A 20,603-nucleotide genomic window follows, 5' to 3' on the forward strand; every position below is an offset into this window, starting at 1 on the left:
ACGAGTTCATTATAAAGTGTAAATTTACTCATCAGTAAAATTCGCCCACTGCAATGACCACATATATCTATGACGGGATCTTAAATTCCGTGGTTTTCCCTCGATTCCAATGAACGATGAATCATCAATTATTGTATATTTCCAATAGTTTTCCAATAATTTGTCATAGAATAAAAGATCGATATCAATGTTTATGTTTATATTGTTGATTTCAGGAATCTATTTCAAAATAACTTTCACACGTGGTTCCACGCATTACTCACTTTCTCTGCTAATACATCATGTACATTACTTATTTATAAAAGACTGTTTTCATTTTGTTACTGATATTAGCAATTACCGATAGAGGAGAAAACACGCGTTTGATGTCTCTCTTCAACATCTGTTATTTTAGAACGGCATAAAGACTATTTATTTTCAACTATAAACGACCTCAAGGCGAAGCGTGTCAGATGTTAAGTTGTGAAAATCAACAAGTCAACGTGTCTGAAGAAGTGTCCGTCTTAATTTACCATTGGATTAACCCTTGACGTGCCTCAATTTAGTTGATGAGCTGGAGTCGTTCAAAATCTGGTCTCCACTGTGCTGGAAATTGAATACAAAAGTTTTTGTAGTGATACAGTACCCGCCTTTGTGTATTATTCTTTTCGGATAACAGTTAACCAATGGCGCGGAAAACAAAAAAAATCATGATTTAAAATTTTGAATGAATTTTAAAATAGTTCAAATTGTATATGTGTGTGTGTGTGCTTAATAATGAATTCATTTAAAAATGTGAGAAATAAATCATTCGAAAATTATGAATGACAGGAACGATCTGTACGCTGATAACGATCACAAAATAGGGGTAACCATGCCCGATTCGGACAGCGGGGAGGAAACTGAAATGTACCGGGCTTTTAGTGATAATGTGGACACGGATGTTAGCAACAATAACAATACCCAGGACGAGAGTGACGCCCCTTCACCTCCGATGGCAAGAGGTAGTCGTTTTGTACCTAATCACCTCCCGGCTAACAATTTAAATGCTTTGACCAATAGATACAGTGATTCGGATAGTTGTACGGACGGTGAACTTGCAGGTGACCAAACAACTGATGAAACTACCAGTACTTCTGAGTCGGAAGAAACTCAAATGTAAGTTAACTTTTATTTATTTATTTGTAATGTTTTACTCACTTGTTTTTTTATTTATTCATTATTTTTTTTTATTTATTTCATTATAGGCATGATAGGCGGTATTGTTTTGTTTGTTTTTCATGGACAGGTTTAGTTTTTCCTGGTAATAACATGATTCTGTCAAAGCTACAGAACGAAGAAATTGGTTGTCTGTAGCTTGACTAGATTTTGCTGACATTGATGTTGAAATAGTCGACATTAATGGTAATGAAAAAGAAATAAATCAAAGAATAAAAAAGGGATTGAAAATATAACGATACAAAGTGAAACTGTTTAACCTTAAACTTAGTCCATGCTAATTCATAATAATTTTCTTGTTTACAAAGTAGTTAAAATAGCGTAGGTTATATTAAATTCACACAAAACCAATAAAGAAATATCCCGTTACAAATAGCGTCCCTGAAGAAAAGGTTTTACTGATAACCTTTTGACCGCAATTTATTTCTCATAATATGAAAAAGACACCTCCTATTAAAATCAGTCTTAATATTTCACAAACATGTTAAAAGATCATTAGCCGTCGCGTCACTTTGGCCAGACTGATGCAATTGCCAATGGCATGTAAATTATCAATCATTATATAAGAATGTCTCACTGCTGCAGTGAAGAATTACTTGACCAGCGTGAAGTCCATTAAGCGTAATAAATATTTCATTGATAGCCGGTAGGACGCGAGTCAAAACATTGAAGCAGAAGGAGGGAACGTAAGGGGTTTAATTTATTTATTTTAAGATTAATTTAACAATTAAATCTTCATCTTTTTACATATAGATATACTCCTAATTTTTATAAGACTTAAAATGTATATCAACTGTGTATTTATACACGTAAGGCTAAGAGAAAATCATTTGTGTTTTTTGGTTACACTGAAACACTTAAAAAAGACTGGGTTAGTTATTTATTTTAATATGTCGTAACATACTATATTGTATCCGAATTGATTAAATATGACATATAATTGAAACCCAATAAATTATTCTGATATATATTTCTACGGTTATTAAAAGTTCCATTTTGATTATTACGTATACGACATACAATTTTTTTCTGACATTACCAGTGAGTACTGGTACACACTTATAATTTTTTTTTTTCTTCAAATTATTTCTTTGTGGGATTCAAAGATAGATGCAAAATACTTAACATTTTACGACTATTTCTATAACTATAACCATGATGACTGTACTTTAAATTCAATAGAATATAACTATGAATGTGACCTTTGATTGACCGCTCGATGATATATTTCTATTGAATGTCAACCCGAAACTCGATAATGGCAAATTTATGCAAGCGAAGAATTCAATCGTTTGCTATTATTTCCTAATTAAGTACCCAACACTTCATTTTTTTCGTGTACTTCATGTACTTTGACAGAAATAAATTTGGCTCGTTTAATTTTCACAACATTTTAACAAACTTCTTACTCTAACATGTTGACAAAAATATGCAATTTTGTGAAGAAATTTGAACCACACAATTTATAGAAATAATTGCATTGGATAAATAGCAGTTTGACAAAAACTAGTTATGATCACTAAAAAGCTTCAGTTTATTGATAGAGAGTTATCTCCCTTACGTGTTCTGTACCCCCTTAAGTAATTAAGAAATATTTGTCAATGTTTCATTTTGTTTTCTCTTGATCACGAAAAATATAATAAAATAAGTGGTAGGTCAACAGTCACTTGTCTTGGAAATTTTTTCCTATGTATACCTATTGTTAATATTACGGGCGGGAGTTTCTCGCTGCATTAAAGAGGCCCCTCATGGGGGGGGGGGGGGGTTCCTAGTAATCACATAATCGCCATTTTTTTGCCAATATAATCACATAATCATTAAATATTTGCTTATCTTTAGTAATCAAATAATCATAAACTAAAAATACAGTCCTAGGTAATCAAATAATCATGAAATATTTGGCTTAATAATCAAATAATCATTAAAAAAACGGCCAAGTAATCACATAATCAAAAACCCCATGAGGGCCCTCATTAAAGACCCATTGGTGGCATTCGGCTGCTGTCTGCTCTATGCATGGTCGGGTTGTTGTCTCTTTGACACATTCCCCATTTCCATTCTCAATTTTATGGTCTATAGGGATTTTTTTCTGAGACAAGTGCCTTTTGGTAGGTCAATATTCATGATATAAGATACAAGTCTGACTTTATATTAGGATAATCTAGTCATATGTATATGTTGTGTACAAGTTATCATTTTGTACAAATTATAATTTGTACAAAAATATTGTACAAATTATAATTTGTATTTTGCCTTTGTACAAATTATAATTTGTACAAAAAGTACCTGTACAAATTACAATTTGTACAAAATTTGACCAAAATTCACTTATAACTTGTACAACAGTTTTAAATATGAATTTTGGTGAAAAATGCATTGATTGACAGGATAGAATTGTAATTTACTGACCACACATTAAACCTTATAAACAAAATACACCCTTTTTTCACATAACTACAAAAGGCAGATAGATTTTCGAAATTTTTTAGAGAAAAAAAGTAAACAAATACGATTATTTCAAATTTTTAATACATAAACCACTTTTCCTTTAGTAGAAAAGTATCATTCAATAGTACTGCATAATTAGTTCTTGTCGCTATTTGGATTTTATTTTTAAAATTCAGAAACTTTGCAAAAACGAGTATATTTGTAAAATTTGATAATAGGGATCGTGAAAGATCGTGAAAAGGATCTCGAAAGATTTGTTGCCACTTATTCGTTATTTCAAAAAGTCCATGGAAACAATCAAAGATTTCTTTAAACAAGTGATGTTTTATATTTGTAATTGGTACATCAAAAGATTGGATTTACATGACTTATTCCACTTCAATTTTGTTTGTGAAAAGATAAATGGTTCAATGCCATTGGGTCTGATGATTTTATAATACTACACCAACTAGTTTTCTTATAAAAATAAAAGTCCGTCTGTCTGTTCTGCATAAGTTGTATTTTGTTTTTAAAGTTTGTATTGCCTCAACTGATTTCCGTGAAGTTTTATGCACAGTCATAGATATTTATAAAACAAAGATCCTTGTTGAAATAAAAAACATTGATAAAAAACGACAGAAAAACAACTGACATATTCCTGACTTTAGCAAAGTCATATTCCTAACCAAATCGTGGGTTTAATCTCGCTTTCTTTCTAGGATATTTATTTGTCTAAACGCCTAACTGAGGCAGTGAAATACACATTTTTATTCACAGCAACGGTTCATGAGCTTCAACGCTTGCTATGTGAAGCAGTTAAAATTTGCCTGTAAAACAGGTCGTCATCGATTTGAGAGTCAAAAAATGATGTGCAATACCCGATTCCATAAATCACTACATCACCTGCTTAAACGAATGATAAAGAACTACTTTTGAATTTTGTAACTTAGATGTACTTTGAGGTCATTTAATAGCAATTCAATAATGTGTATCAATGCTTTTTTCACAAAAATCCATATGATAAATTATTGTACAAGTTGTAAGTGATTTTTTGTCCGTTTTTGTACAAATTGTAATTTGTACACGCACTTTTTGTACAAATTACAATTTGTACCAAGTCAAAATACAAATCATAATTTGTACAATATTTTTGTACAAATTATAATTTGTACAAAATGATAACTTGTACACAACATATACATCGAATATGGCTTTTATTGATTAATCTATTTATTGATCGATGAATTGATTGAATATTGCCTTAGAACGTTTTGAATTAAGGAATTCGAATAAAATACTTTACAACAATTACTCTAATTCATTCAGTTACATAAATCCGTTATCTACTTTGTTTTAAAAAGAAGACGACTTTCAGACCATATGATTAGACAAACAAATTCACTTCCACAATTTAACATTTTTCCAGATAATTGAAAAATATCTTTACATAACATTGTTCAATTTAGATGTACATGTATATGCTGCATTAGACAACAGGAGGTCCGAGGAATATATCACGTGACATACACGCTGACTCCTTCACAATAAGACTGGGATAATTATTTCATTAATAAAAATAATGGGAATTTAAGATCACACAAACTTTGCACATCAAAGGACTTGTGTAGATATTTAATTAGTTTGCATTTCTTAGGACAAGATAATTAAGAACAGGCCTTATGGAAGAGCAAGTTACAATGTGTTAGTGCGCTATCTATAACATATGTTCTTTTAGATACACAATTATTTTTCATATGTATCCCGTCGTCACAATGAACTTAACTTTAGAATATTTCTTTATGTTTTGCATTGCATGGGATTGTATAATGAACATGCACATGATATGACCCCATTGGGGATGATATAACAAGAACTTTTCTCTGAAATAATTACTAAATTTTACTGTTTACAAATTGTGACTAGGATGGAGAGTTGTGTCATTGGCGCTCATAACCACATTTTTTTTACACACACATATGTATATATATATATATTTAATACCTACATATAAAACAGTATATATTAGTTAAAAATTGCACACGACTATAATCTGAATTTACATGGTTTGTCGACTCAAATTTCCTACCGATGGTCAGTTGTTCTTTCCGGGCACAATACTGCTTCATCCACCAATAAAAACTGAATGCTCAGAAATAGCACATTAATGTTGAAAATTGCGTTAAACAACAATCTATCAAACAAACAGCCAACTTATGTTTAGTGTTTTTATGCTGTGCTGTTATACTACTGACCTAAGTTAGTCGGAACGTTGATGTCACACAATACACATGATAAAACTGAGAATGGTAATGGGGAATGCGTCACAGAGACAACAACCAAACTAAAGAGCAAAAAAACAGATGAAGGCCACCATTGGCTCTCCAACACAGTAAGAAAATCCCGCACCAGAGGCGGGCTTCAGCCGGCCGCTAAACAAAACTGTGTACTAGTACAGTGAAAATGGACGTCCAACCAACGCCAAAACATTTTAGAAATGAACTCAAATTAAAAAGTCATACAAGACTAACAAAGGCCAGAGGTTCCTGACTTGGGACCTATAAGACAGGAGCTTGCGGTTCAGTGTTTATTGTTGGTTGCTGTCTATCTAATTGCTTCCCAAATCTGATTGTTCTACCAATATGGATTTGAATATATCATGGAAGTAATATGCATGGAAGTAATCATATTACTTCCATGAATATATCGACCATGTATTTTTATATGATACAATACATCTTTTTCAAAAGTTGTCTCGCGTTGTTACAAGATTGCTGTTGACACTTTTAGTGACTAAATGCGCGTAAAAAGAGAAGAACAAAAACCAGGACACTTTAAACCAAATGCAAAGGTAACCTTAAAAGAGACACAAAGAGCTCACTTTTAACTACACGCACGTCAAATAGAGAAAAGAAGACACTTCTATTTAAACACACTTAACAGAGAAACTAAATGCCTATAGGAAAACAGAGAAAGAAAAATATCATTTAAACGATTTTTAATCCCAAACATGCCAAAGGTTGATCCGGAATCAACCTTGCTCAATATTCAAAGATCATGACTTCTAGATATACATGAAAATTTAAACACGTGTTTCATTTGATATACGTCCGAATGTTAGCAGTTAAATAGATAAAACGAATTTATGATGATCTTATCCTAAAATCAGTAGTATTAATTCGTATGTTGACATATAAAAAGCTCACATGCGGCACCTGTTAATAAAAAATAATTTAGATATTATATGAAATATATTTTTGGATCATGTTTTATCAAAACATCAACATCTCTTATGATGTTTTGGAGGTTTTAAAGATAATTTTTAGTATGAAGATCCATTATATTTGTAAAGTTATATAGTTGATAAAGATTTACGAAAAGATAATATTTTTTTTTATTAAATATACATATTCTGACATTACGAGCTATAAACAGACTGAGGACTTCACACTGTATTAGTGGTAAATATTGTTCGCTTTTCTGTAAATTTACTATTTATAAAATTTAAATATTTGAAAAAAAAATTTCTTCTTATTATGGGCCTAGATAGCGTATTTGGCACTTAAGTTTTAGAATATTTTGGTTTTCAGTGCTCTTCAAAAATGTGGTTAATGTATGTGCTTAGTGCAGTTTTAAATATTTTTGGCAAGTCCTTTCTTTTTCATATTTATATATTGTGTACTACAGCCAACAAAAAGCTGATAGTACAATGGCATAAAGCTATTTTATCATGTTTATTTAATACAGATATGTATATATGTGTACGTGTTAACTATATTTACATAGTATGTACGAAATCAACGATAAGGCGACACTTCCAACGATTCTGTACATTAATTGAATACTTGATCTATAACACGACAAGGAATATGGGGATTATAGGGATTTTTTAACGATTTAACTAGCAGGTGCATACTGAAAATAACCACCCCGGTCTCATACATATAACAAAAAGACAAGCTAAATATATCAAAAACTTTTACTCAAAGGAAGGATTGGAGCTTGTAAAAAGGGTTTCACATAGTTCTTTAGTTGTTAATGTCGTTTGGTAGCTGTCTCGTTGAAAACCGTATGTTTTCCCCATTTATACTTTTAACATACAATCATATTAATTAGTCAATATTTTAAAATTACAATAACATATTGAATACATTTCTGCATATACAATGCTTGGAAATGGAAACTAGACCGATGATAGAAAATTATGTAATCTGTTTTTTCCAAATTACAAATTAGCAGTTTCAACATAAATATTAAGATACCATGGATACTATGTCTTGACTTTCTAATGGTGCAGTATAAATTAATATTGGTTACACGAGTGTTAAGAGGAAAAAAACTTATTTTAGGTTTATGATGAAATTTCATTTTAAGTAAGGTTATTACAACATATAGATATAAGAAGATGTGGTATGAGTGCCAATGAGACGATGTGGTATGAGTGCCAATGAGACAACTCTCCATCCAAGTCGCAATTTATAAAAGTAAACCTATTTCTTACATTTACCAACACAAACACTTGTTATAGAATGATAAAAGTTATTTAATTATTTCAGTTGGGTCCCAATTTGCAATCGTCCAAGCTACAGACAGAATGCATCCTCGCCACCAATTCCTCTTCCATTTCCGCCAAGTTTAACCAGTTCTGGTGCAAGTGAAGCTTTACAACAAATACTCAACGCCCATAGGAATACTCTACCAAGGTGCTCACATCGTGACAGAGGCGATATGTCGTCTGCTAATCCTTCAAATGTAGCATCACCGGAAGTAACAGAAAACGAGGCAACACTGGAACGAGGCAGACGACACTCTTGGCACACTCCGCATGTGTTGAACAATAGCAGACGACACCAGGCCAAGAGTGCAAGTCTCATACAGCACAATACAAGAACAGGAACGACAGAGGCTTTTCTAATTGACGAAACCCATGGGCATGGGCCTAACGGTGACTCGGGTACGTTTTAAATTATTGAATAACGGTTTTTAGCAGAGACTTGTTATGCCACTCCGTATATGTTATCCGATGACTGATGCTCGCATGGTTTTGACTCTCCTCATTAGCATGAACAATTGTTTTCAAAGGGTTTGTCAAGGATGAGGGAGGTTTATCAGTTACAAGTAACTGAATATTAGAGAGAGAAAATACTACACAATTAAACCTATCACTTCATTAGTATAGTTGGTGCATTAACAAAAAATTAAAAGACCAACACAAAAAGCGATATCAGATATTGCACACGTCAAAATCAAAAGGTAACCGCATTAACTTTCAGATGAAGTTTGCAATCTTTTGAACACATCAATTGCAAATAATTCCCATTAAACACATACCCCCAATTACACACGTTTTACTGTTTCAAATTGTACATTAGCATAATTATATTTTCTGGTGTTTAACCATACAAAAATAAGATGTGATATGAAACCAAGGAGACAAGGACAGACAACTCTCTGCCAAATGACTTATAAAGATGGTTAGTAACTATAGGTCACCATACAGCCTTTAACATACCGTGCACATAATAAAACATACTTTCTGTTGTGGTCAAACAAAGTAATTACTAAGTAACGATCTCAATTTTCTTCAGTTTGACAGTTTGTTATCGTCTCGTTCAGCTTATCACTCGCCTTATCTTACACTTATTGATGTGTTGTGGATGGGTTATGTCTTTCTCTGGTGAAATTGATCATAACATGTCAGTTTCACCTTTCACTGCAGACCAGGAGTAATAGAGGAAATTTGTGAAACGTAAATTGGTATAATGATCTCCAATTAAGTGCAGAAATAAGTCTTAAAAACAGACACTTCGTGTACTTAAGAACACACACGTTAAAAATAGTTAATAAGGTGTCATTTTTTGTTACTTTTATACAACATCAATTCAGGACACCAGATTACTACGTTATCCACACTCCATAAAGCTTAACCGGAAAAGATTGTTTTACTGTTATTCATTAAGCATGAACGTAGAAAGGGAGAATACACAAAACTATTTTATAAAACTAATTGATAATAAACAAAACACATACTGAAGAGGGCCCTCATGGGGTTTTTGATTATGTGATTACTTGGCCGTTTTTTTAATGATTATTTGATTATTAAGCCAAATATTTCATGATTATTTGATTACCTAGGACTGTATTTTTAGTTTATGATTATTTGATTACTAAAGATAAGCAAATATTTAATGATTATGTGATTATATTGGCAAAAAAATGGTGATTATGTGATTACTAGGACCCCCCCCCCCCCATGAGGGGCCTCGCAAATAAATCATCGATGTTCAAATCTCCAAAGTAGACACACAGTCAACATGGTCAAGGTAACAAAACGAAAACCGAGAGAATCGCATGAGTTCCAAAAGGAGCAAGACCAAGTACGCCGACAGGGTTAAGCATGTCTTGTTGTGTATGCATCAACCACCATACGAATCCACAACCAAAGAGACACTTCTGACCAAGTGTCGACTATAAAGATTTTAGACTAAGTAAATTCTGAGTGTGCTGCATGCTATCCTTAAAATGAAAGCTATCTTCATGCATTAAATCCAGTATTTACTGATTAATTCACTGAAAATATAGATATTCCATTATAGATATTCTTCAATTTTACAGGTATTGGACACGATGACATTGTGCATTCGGGTGATAGCTTCGATAGGGATTTCCCGCCATCAGCCTCAATGTCAATGCTTCGAAGACGAGGCTATGGGTCTGATGACCAGAATTGCGATACCACATTAATGTAAGTGCACAATTTCCGTTTATAACTGGTCATGTTATCCAAGAACATTCTATTTTGAAAAGTATTCATTTCCCCGTGTCTTTTTGCTAGTATTTAATTGTGTCATCAACTTCAGATGGGTTGAAGCATTTATTTACGATGTTTTTTTGTTTTTTTTAATGTAACAAAAGTACCATCTATCTCCATTGAGACTGTTTTATTGAAAGCAACTTGTTATTCAGATGAAAATAATGCAAACCTACCTTTTATTTTCTTACTTTCCACAGCGATACATTGTTCATTGCCCTAAGTGGATTGTACGCCATGGGTGTAGTGGTATTTGGGCTTGTTGTTCCAATAGCTGAAATATTTGCCCCTTCACCTATGACCTTTCTATTTGAGGTAAGTCATTTCAATATAGCACAATCAACTATTTTCTTTGATGTTTCTCTTCGTTTGGATTGCCTGAAGATCTCTGTAAGTTTTAAGTGTATCAGACATATATCATGTATATATACATGTAGCATTTAAAATGCTTTGAACCAGACACCCGAATGTTCTGAAAAGCAATTTGATCGCATGTATATATATGTCTAATTTTTTTATAAAGAATTGTAATTTTTTCTCTTCGCTTTACTTGTATACTGTAAACCAACTTATTTTCGCGAGCGATTTATTTTCGCCATTTTCGCGAATAGAAAAATAACACGAATATTAATCTTCGCGAATATGTTATACATGGATCGTTCTTTGTTGAACTTCAGTAAATCGCGAAATTAAATAGCCGCGAAGTGGTCTAAAAAGGGTAAAACGCGAAATTAAGTATCCGCGAAAATAAGTTGGTTTACAGTAATCCATTATTTGTTTCAAGGATTCACGATAATACTTTTTATTATTAAACCCTATTTTAAAGTTCCAAATTTATATCAGTCACGAAACAAACCCAGATCGTGATGTATTGTCTGTCGGAAAAACTAAAGTGATTTTGTTATATTTCAGGGTTTTTATATTTATTTATATGCTGTCAGTATTTGTTTTTTGATATATGCCTATACCTACCTCCTTCAAAATACAACTTTAATAGTGCGGAAGAAACAACGCCGATTTGTGCCACCGGAAGTTGCAGCCTCATCTTCATTCAAACAGAAGAAATATTCTTATGATATCTCGCGAACATATCACACAGGAAGTTTCTACCTACGCCTAGGTGCTGTTGGTAAGATGAATTTTCTGCAGTTTTTATGGCCCATTTATGGGCATTATGTTTTCTGGTCTGTTGGTCCGTCCGTTCGTCCGTTCGTCCGTTCGTCCATCTTTCCCGCTTCAGGTTTCGAGGTAGTTTTTGATGAATTTGAAGCCAAATCAACTTGAAACTTAGTACACTTGTTCCTTATGCATGTTATGATATGATCTTTCTAATTTTAATGTCAAATTAGAGATTTTACCCCATTTTCACGGTCCACTGAACACAGAAAATGATAATGCGGATGGGGCATCCGTGTACTTAGGACACATTCTTGTTATTTAATGCCTAGACCATATATTTACCAATTACTACCACGCATGCAAATGATGTTGCTCAATTTAAGCTTTTCGTCGTAGTTTTAAGGGGACTCTTTTTCGACATTCAGGAGATGTTATATGATTCCAAAGAGATAAACATCCAAGGATGTACCAACTCACAATTCAACGCTTACAGTTTTTTTTACATCCTGTATTGTGTTTGTGCAAATATTAAAAACTGAATTCTCCCTGCGAGAACGTAATAGTCATAATATAAAAAATGTAAATTTCACTTCCGTGCGTCACAACATGCCTTCTTTATTAGAAACCTAGAAGGAAACTGATTAGTGTTTATAAAGAAAGCATGTATGTTACGTAAATATAAATGTATGTTGCATAATTGAGAATATTCTTAGTTCGCACATACATACATTATGTTTTATTTTAATGTATCATAATTGTCTGCTTACTCATATTCAATGTTGAGAATAGGAAAAGTATATAATTTTTTGTTGTCGATGTAATATACCAAGCAATATTTCATTTTGATGAAAAAGGAATATTACATTTTGTTCCTTGCCGCAATGTGAATTGGTGGACATTGAAATACCCGCTTCGGCGTCTTGCCGTCTGTTCGTCCGTCCGTTCGGTCTTTTATTAAAGCACTCGCGTCACATTTCTTGTTACTATTTTTATGACAACTACTTGTATAGCAAAGGCTTGTATAATCATTTTCTTGAAAACTTCAAATAGTCTTTGAACTCGAGATATATATAAAATATTGGAGAAGATGCCTACAGACAGATAAAATATATGCTGCGGGAGGGAGGGGGCATACGTATGGTGTTCTTTTTATTAAACCGTTTTACTTGTTTTATAATTTGGTTTTCTATTGAACATTGTTGAACTTTTATATAAAATTCACAGTGAATCAATCTAACTAAAATGAGACTGTAAATATATATAAGAAGATGTGGTATGAGTGCCAATGAGACAACTCTCCGTCCAAGTCACAACTTGTAAAAGTAGCTCATCATAGGTCAAGTACGGTCTCCAACACGGAGCCTAGGCTCACGTCAAACAACAAGCTTTAAAGGACCCCAAATGACTATTGTAAAACCATTTAAACCGGAAAAACAACGGTCTTTTCTATATACATGTAAAATAAACTTGAGATACGAGAAACACTTATTAACCAGCGGGTTTAAACGTTTTGATAGGCGCTATCATTCACCCAACCTGAAGCTTTAGTAAAACAATATCAAAAAGACAACCATAACCGTGGATAAATGCCGGCAAAAAAATAACGTATACAGGTAAAACAAAATATGATAAGAGATACATCGAGCACGGAATTCCTTTTACAAAATAAATAATGTTGTTATTCATAGTACGAGCACAGAAGTGAAAATGTATCACCATATTAGACATTTATCAAAGGTGGTATATGTAAATAACTTAATGAACAAGAAGCTGTTAGAGCGAAGGAAAATGAAATTTAATTTCGTACCAGGTACATGTATAGACCGAAGTACTAATTTAAAGAAAGGTTATTTAAAAATGTGCTATATTGTAGGTTTTGGAATTGGCAGCATGATAAAAAGTGGTCTTCACTTTGGTGAGCTTTTCGATCACGATATTCTGGCATGCAATGGTGTGCTCCACGCATTACGGCCCATACTGCATGTTAGTTTCACGTTTGTTCAACTCTACTTCGTTTTCCTAAATTCCAAGGTGAGTTATACTTATATGAATTCTTGTTTTGTCTTTTTCTTGCATTTCGTTTTCTTCTCAGAAATTCCGACTTGTAATTGTTCAGTGAAAATTGACAAAGTCCGTATACGTTAGTTGCACGCCAAAGGAACGCTAAACAATCGTTAAACGCGCGTTGCATACATTTGAAGTACGTCGAAATGTAAAGATATACGCTTGGTGAACGCTATAACTCCCAAGAAATTGTTATGCAGCATTAACATTTTCATTCAGCTCAATCGTTTGCCAAGCGTATATACGTGTACATTAAACGCACGTAATACATACGCTACAAGCGCGTTGAAAACGCTACAGATAAGTTTGAGACACGTTGTATACGCTTCAAGATCGTTCGACTTTAACTAATATACGTATGTGGAATGTTTGTATTAAACACCTCATAAGTAAACGTCCCAGACACACCGAAAACACTGAGTTTCTTCCCAGATACGACCGGGACGCGTCTTTAACCATTCAAGAGACGTTTGTTTTCCTTCGTAGCGTGCATCCCATCTACGATAGCCAAACGCCAGACATACGCCAACATACGTTACTTGAACGCCCGATAAACGCTTATGTACGCTTCTCGTACTTAAAAGCTTAAAGCTTGTTGTGCGCACGATACAGAAATGATTGACATGTTGAATGCATTGAATATTATTAGCGTATTGGCAGCTTACATGATTTTTACCCCGCTGGGCGTACGTCGGAGCTATACGCTAATTTGTGACGCCAGTATAAACCTCTCACTTTTATGGCACTCGCATAAATTCCTTTAAATTGTCAACAATGTGTGAATAAAACAAACAGACATTGTTAGTAAAAATAGCAAAAAAAATAGCAAATTCGAATAGAATAATTTTCGTATTTAAGTAATATAAGTTATAAAAGGTAATATGTAGAAGGTTCTGCGGTATTCGGAAGTTTTAATGATTTACATGTATACACTAAGAACACTATATATCGTTCAAAGTTTAACGTGCTGTATTTGATGAAATTTTATTTATACCTTAGACACAGGTGTGCACATGTTTACTTTGAAGTTTAATGATTTACATATAATGTTTAAAATATAAATCTTCCAACTATTTATCTCAATATCCGATATTAATCACACAGGAAAATCCTGATAGAGGAAAATAATCTTGATAATGTTATACGTCTTTTTGATAAATCAGTTAGAAAAAAAAACTTCTGAGAAATATATCAACTTCAGTGCATTGTAAGATTAGTTAACCTATATGAATTCCGGTTTTAGATAAATGTTTTACTGCTATTAATAAACCTAATATATTCATCAAAGTATTAACTAATCAAATTAATCAAAGTCACGTTTGCTTACCATTACTACTCTGTGTCAATTTTGATACAGTACTTGTTTATACATACAATTGTAACTAAACATGTATGTAGTTCCATAGATGAGGGGGAATAGGGGTCTGAATCAGCCTCAACATCTGAAAAAGTTACACAATTGAGAATGGAAATGAGGAATGTGTCAAAGAGACAACATCCCAAAGGACAGATAAAAGCGCAGGTCACCTATGTGTCTTAAACACAGCGTGAAAATCCCACACCCGAAGGTTGCCTTCATCTGACTCCAGCTGGCTCCTTAATTACATAAATAACATACAATACTAATAAAGTCTAGAGGCTCTTGACCTGACCTCGGAGAGGTGCAAATATGAGAGGGTTCAACATGTTTTGTGATATATCAACCACCTCGTATACCCCTGACCAATGGAGAATAAACAAACATACAGCAATACGCTCTTGACCTCGGAGAGGCGCAAATATGAGAGGATTCAACATATTTTGTGATATCTCAACTCCCTCGTATACCACTGGCCAATGTAGAATAAACAAACACACAGCAATACGCACAGTAAAACTCAGTTTAAAAGAAGTCCGAGTCGGATATCAGAATAGGTAACAATAACGGGTTAAGTAACAATTCACTGTCCAATCTTAAAATCAGTCTTAAATTTCAGATGTGTATCCAACGCCACAAGACACTTGCAAGATTTGGTCTGATGCATATGGTTGCTACTAACATGTGTGTTTGGTTAGAGACTATTGTGGTGGAGACCATACGAGAAGTGGAGAAAACTTCACAAATAGAGACATCCGTCACAGTCATGCCTCTAGTGGAAGGAACAACTTCTAGCTCAGTAGAAAATAGTAAGCTGTTTATAGAATGAAATACATGTTTATTGATTATTGGTATCTTGTGGAGATTTGTCCCATTCGAAATCATACCACATCTTCTTATTTTCATATGTTCATCAAATTGTATCAAATTGCATTAATGTTGGAATAAGACGTACATTATAGAAGCTTTATTTTTATTATTAAAGATAACACAGCATTTTCATTTCGGAACTTCATTTTGAAGCATCGATTGTGCGTTTAGTATCACTGATATTAACACATCTTTATATTTATATTTTCGAGTTTTTAATATTTTGTTCAAGTGTGGAAAAACAACAGTGTTGATAGTGTTTTTTGATGTTTGACAGTGTTTTCTGACAACAAGAGTTCTGTGTTTTGTTTGCTTCATAGTGTTCTATGTTAAACGTTTGTGTGCCACTGGGACAGCGAAACTGTACCAAACACTAACAGATAGTAGTGTCGTTATTAATCCAATATTTCGTTTTAATGTTCAAAATTGTCAATAAGGAAAGACTAATTAAAATCAGTGCCGACCGTTCATAGATATTATTTTGCAATATGGAATTAAGTATTCACTCATATAATTGTATTCTGCTTTGTTATAGTCACTAGTACTCTACAGCCGAGTTTATGCCAGGGACCATCATTGATGAAAGAAGTGGTCCATTCTTCAGGACCCTATTTGTACCCCTGTAGTATTGAATATAGCTTAATTTGCGCTGGTGAGTATACTATTAGTATATATTCATAAAACATATTTGATTTGTTAAAATACAGCTATCAAAACAACGTATCTAATGGAGCAACCATTAAATTTCCGGGGGGTGGTAGATTTTTTTCATAGTTTTTCGACGCTATCAATCAATTTTATTTTTAATTTTGCACTAAAAGGTCTTGGAAAATTCTGGATTTAGTTTTTGTCATCTGCATTTATTCTGCGTTTTTTGTCCATTTTTAGTTAATATGTAAACCCCATTCCGATTCTTATACACTGAAAGTAAAAATTTTGTTGAAAAAGAGTAAACATAAGATTCATACTATATTTGAGTTTTTTGCTTGCTTCTGAAATAAAACATTGCATGCCCGAATGCTCATAAATAACACACAGAAGCCATCGTATGCACGGAATATGAAATATAAAATAAAATTGTACCCCATACGTTCTGTTTCTGTTATTTTCCACGATAAAATGTATAAAAGATTTGCCACTTAAAGTAAGGCAAGCACCAATCAACCAATCAAAAAGTAAAATCACAATAATACTGAACTTCGAGGAAAATTCAAAAAGGAAAGTCCCTAATCAAATGTCAAGCAAGCAAGTAAACACACAAGCAACCAATCAAGCAATGTAATTGCCAACCATTTTAGCGGATAACATTATCGGAGATGAACTTGAAACCTCTGAAGTAAAAGAAAACATTCATACTTTTCAGGTATTTTATACGTAATGTGGAGAAACATAGGAAAACATGAAACCAATCCCAACTTACCTGGTTCATCCGGAGACCAGAAAAGTAAGACACAGAGGATTAATGTGGATTGTTCTAGTTCTAGTCGTGGATTATTCATGGGGATCTTCGTGCTTGTTGCTTCCGTCATATCAATGATTACATTCTTCGTTTTAGTTAGATCAACAACGTTTGTTGATACTGCAATAAAAATAGAACACTTGTCTAAAGTGGCCATCCACGTGATGACGTCTGTGGCCGTTATCTTGGCCTTTCACCGAATGCAAAGTCTGAAATTTAACTATGATCAGAAATTGGATCTCGAAGAAACACTAATTTTAGTGTCTTTGGTTGGAGTTTATATGTTTGGGTTTTTCAGTATTGTTGCATCAGCCTTTGACGATCATCAATCGAATGGATTGTTAGTGATTTTATCATGTGTTCTTGGCATGTTTCAAGCCACAATACAAACGGTATTTCTTCTCCATGCGTTGCGGAAGTCAGCACTAAGGAGGGAACAGGAACGTGTTAAACCTGGGCGGGAGTTCGTAACGTTTCTGCTCATGTGCAATATTGCATTGTGGGCAATAAATACTTTTGAAGTACAGCGCACAGAGGCAAACCCCATTCAGTTTCACTACTATGGCTCTGTAGCTTGGAATATTTTCAATCACATTTCACTGCCTTTGCAAATATTTTTCCGCTTTCATTCAACTGTTTGCTTATCGAACATTTGGAAGAAAGCATGGAAAAGGAGAAATCATAAATAAACCTTCATATATGACATGTGGACATCTGCTTCATACCATATTGATAATTGGCAATGAATCTGGTATGAAAGTAAAAGTATTTGTGAATTTCAAACCTTCCTGGACTCTGTGGTACGTGCACTGAGATCTTCGAAATGAATAATATATTAAGAAACTCTTTTTTTCCATTGTTTTACTGTGTTCTATGGGACTTTTATGTACAAAATCTGCAAAAAACAATTTGACAGAACATAAATAACAGTGTCAGGGTATAAGTAAAATTGACGCTACGTAATGTTTAAAAAAAATATTCGGGTTCTCTTTTGAACATTTTTTTTGTCAAAAAGGTTGAATGTAATGTGTATGTGTGATACATTTTGTTTTTATTAATCAACATTTTTAAGGATTTATACACTTGTAAGTGTTATGATATGCTGAAACTATTTTAGTCCCATCGTCTGAATAGTCCTGACAATTTTGTCATTGTATTTTGTGTTTTACAAAATATTGTGAAACGAAATTTTTGAAGATGTTGCCATTTACGAAATATATATTTTTTAAATGTTTTTCTTAAACCCAAAATGGTGCTAATATACATGAATACTATTTTATTCTAGTTGGGATAAAATCTCGTCAATAAGTTTTGGTCAGAGCTTTCTGGTCATTGTAACAAATTATTTACACAGACGTCGGGCGGCGACTTTAAAATCATGTTACATTATCACCATTCATTCATTGCCCATTATGTAAATTCATATATTAAATTATTGTGCTATAGTGTTTTATTGATATGTTGGCCATTTGACTATATAATTGTAAATTTGGTACCGTTTATCTAGTTCGCCACCTTTTGGTAATAACCATGTAAATTGAATGGATTATGTTATTAGAGGTGGATGACACGCTTGTTGTATGTGGGATATAGGGTGTAAGATAACTTGGGTTGAAGGTTATATGGAAATAAGGAATAAAGCGGTCACACACATTGGGAGGTAGGGGGTAAACAATGAATGTGGAAAAAGTGAAAAGTGGGGTTAAATTTCAAAAACATGAAAAAGCTAAATTTTGGGATCGACCATCCCATTTCACCCCTCTTATTAATACGAATAAAAAAGACGATGATGCAAATTAGACAACTCTCCAAGAGAGAACATATGACACAAAAAATAACTACTAAAGGTCACCGTAAGGCATTCAACATTGAACAAAGCGCATATCGTATATAGTCAGCTATAAAAGACCCCTAAATGACAAATGTAAAACAGTTCAAACGAGAAGACTAACAGCCTGATTAAAGTACAAAAATTTAACAAAATACAAACAAAAAACAAGAAAGTTAAAAAAATAAACATCAAATAGGCAACAAGAATATATTGCATTTCAGTAAATATCCAAAAAGTAGCACAAAACGTGATCGCAAAACCATTAACTGAATTGATTAACCAAGCCATAATATAATACTTTTCCTGGCCATCTAAAACATGCACTGTGTCTCTTTAAACAAAAAGAACAATTATTTAGTACTTGACGAAGGCAACTATAGACCCGTAAGTATGTATCATGTTAGTTTAAACATTTGTGACGACAATCTAGAACAAGCTAGTTGAATACTAGTACTGAAATACGAAAAAACTAAAAATCACAAAAATACTGAAATGCGAGGAAAATTCAAAACGGAAAGTCCTAATCAAATGGCAACACATCTAACAAATGAATTCCAACTGTTATATTCATGATTTGGTAAATCATAAGTAAATTGAACCTGGTTTTATAGCTAGCTAATCCTCTCACTTGTATCGCATTTGAGTCGCATTAAATTTCATTATTTTGACAACATATAAGGTAAAAATGTCAATAACGACCTTTCACCCATTTAATATGCGTTTCAAACCAAATCTGAATGTGTAGCATCTCTACTCAGGATCATTGAAGACTAAAAATGACAATCGATAAAAAAAAAGTAGATATTGGGTGCCTAAGAGGCGTTTGAGTGTCTTTTTCACAATATTTTGTTGCTTAGGCTTTTAAACTTCTCCTCTTAAACTGTTAAGATATTACACTAGCGGACTGAATGGCTGTTCTACCCCATGATGTAAATGGTTATATAATTACTACATTATTCAAAACCTGTGTTATGGGAAACCAAAAATTTCAAAATTTATTAAATTTATAGGAAAAGAAATCAAGCATGAGTAGACAAATATATAATATGAAATGTTTATTGCTGAATTTCGACTGTTTTTATCACACAAGACGACACTGATTGGTATCTTATTGTCTTAACAGGCAAAACATGAACAAACACCATTTTTACAGCTTCCACATGAGTTGTCGCCGTGATCATTGTGGCAGTGAGTGTTACAAAGACTTGTCCAAAACAATGCCCAACTGCATGTCGTCGATCGTTTCTCAGACAAAACATGACCCTCAGGTTCTAAAAAATAAATTATGATAATTGAGAAAAAAAAACCAATTAAATAATATCAAAATAATGAAAAAAAATAAAGATTTTTAAGAATAGATTAAAATAATGTAATATACATATCAATAAGCCAACAGGCCAACAGCAAAGAAACTAAAAGACAACCAGAGAGCAGCGAACAATCTTTACCAAGAGACTGCTGACTTTAACAT

General features: G+C 33.1%; 1 protein-coding gene across 1 annotated transcript; it reads left to right on the forward strand.

Annotated features, from left to right (window-relative positions):
* The first annotated feature begins 350 nt into the window (after window positions 1-350).
* LOC143042641 (proton channel OtopLc-like) lies at window positions 351-18,746 on the forward strand. Its single transcript, XM_076215048.1, has 9 exons — window positions 351-1,137; window positions 8,178-8,575; window positions 10,237-10,366; window positions 10,633-10,747; window positions 11,345-11,561; window positions 13,425-13,582; window positions 15,592-15,781; window positions 16,378-16,494; window positions 17,206-18,746. Exons 1-9 carry the CDS (start codon window positions 800-802, stop codon window positions 17,988-17,990), a joined length of 2,448 nt encoding a protein of 815 aa, XP_076071163.1. The 5' UTR covers window positions 351-799; the 3' UTR covers window positions 17,991-18,746.
* The last annotated feature ends 1,857 nt before the right edge of the window (window positions 18,747-20,603 follow it).

Source organism: Mytilus galloprovincialis, chromosome 8 (genome assembly GCF_965363235.1).
Source record: "Mytilus galloprovincialis chromosome 8, xbMytGall1.hap1.1, whole genome shotgun sequence".
In the NCBI taxonomy this organism is placed as follows: Eukaryota; Metazoa; Mollusca; class Bivalvia; order Mytilida; family Mytilidae; genus Mytilus; species Mytilus galloprovincialis.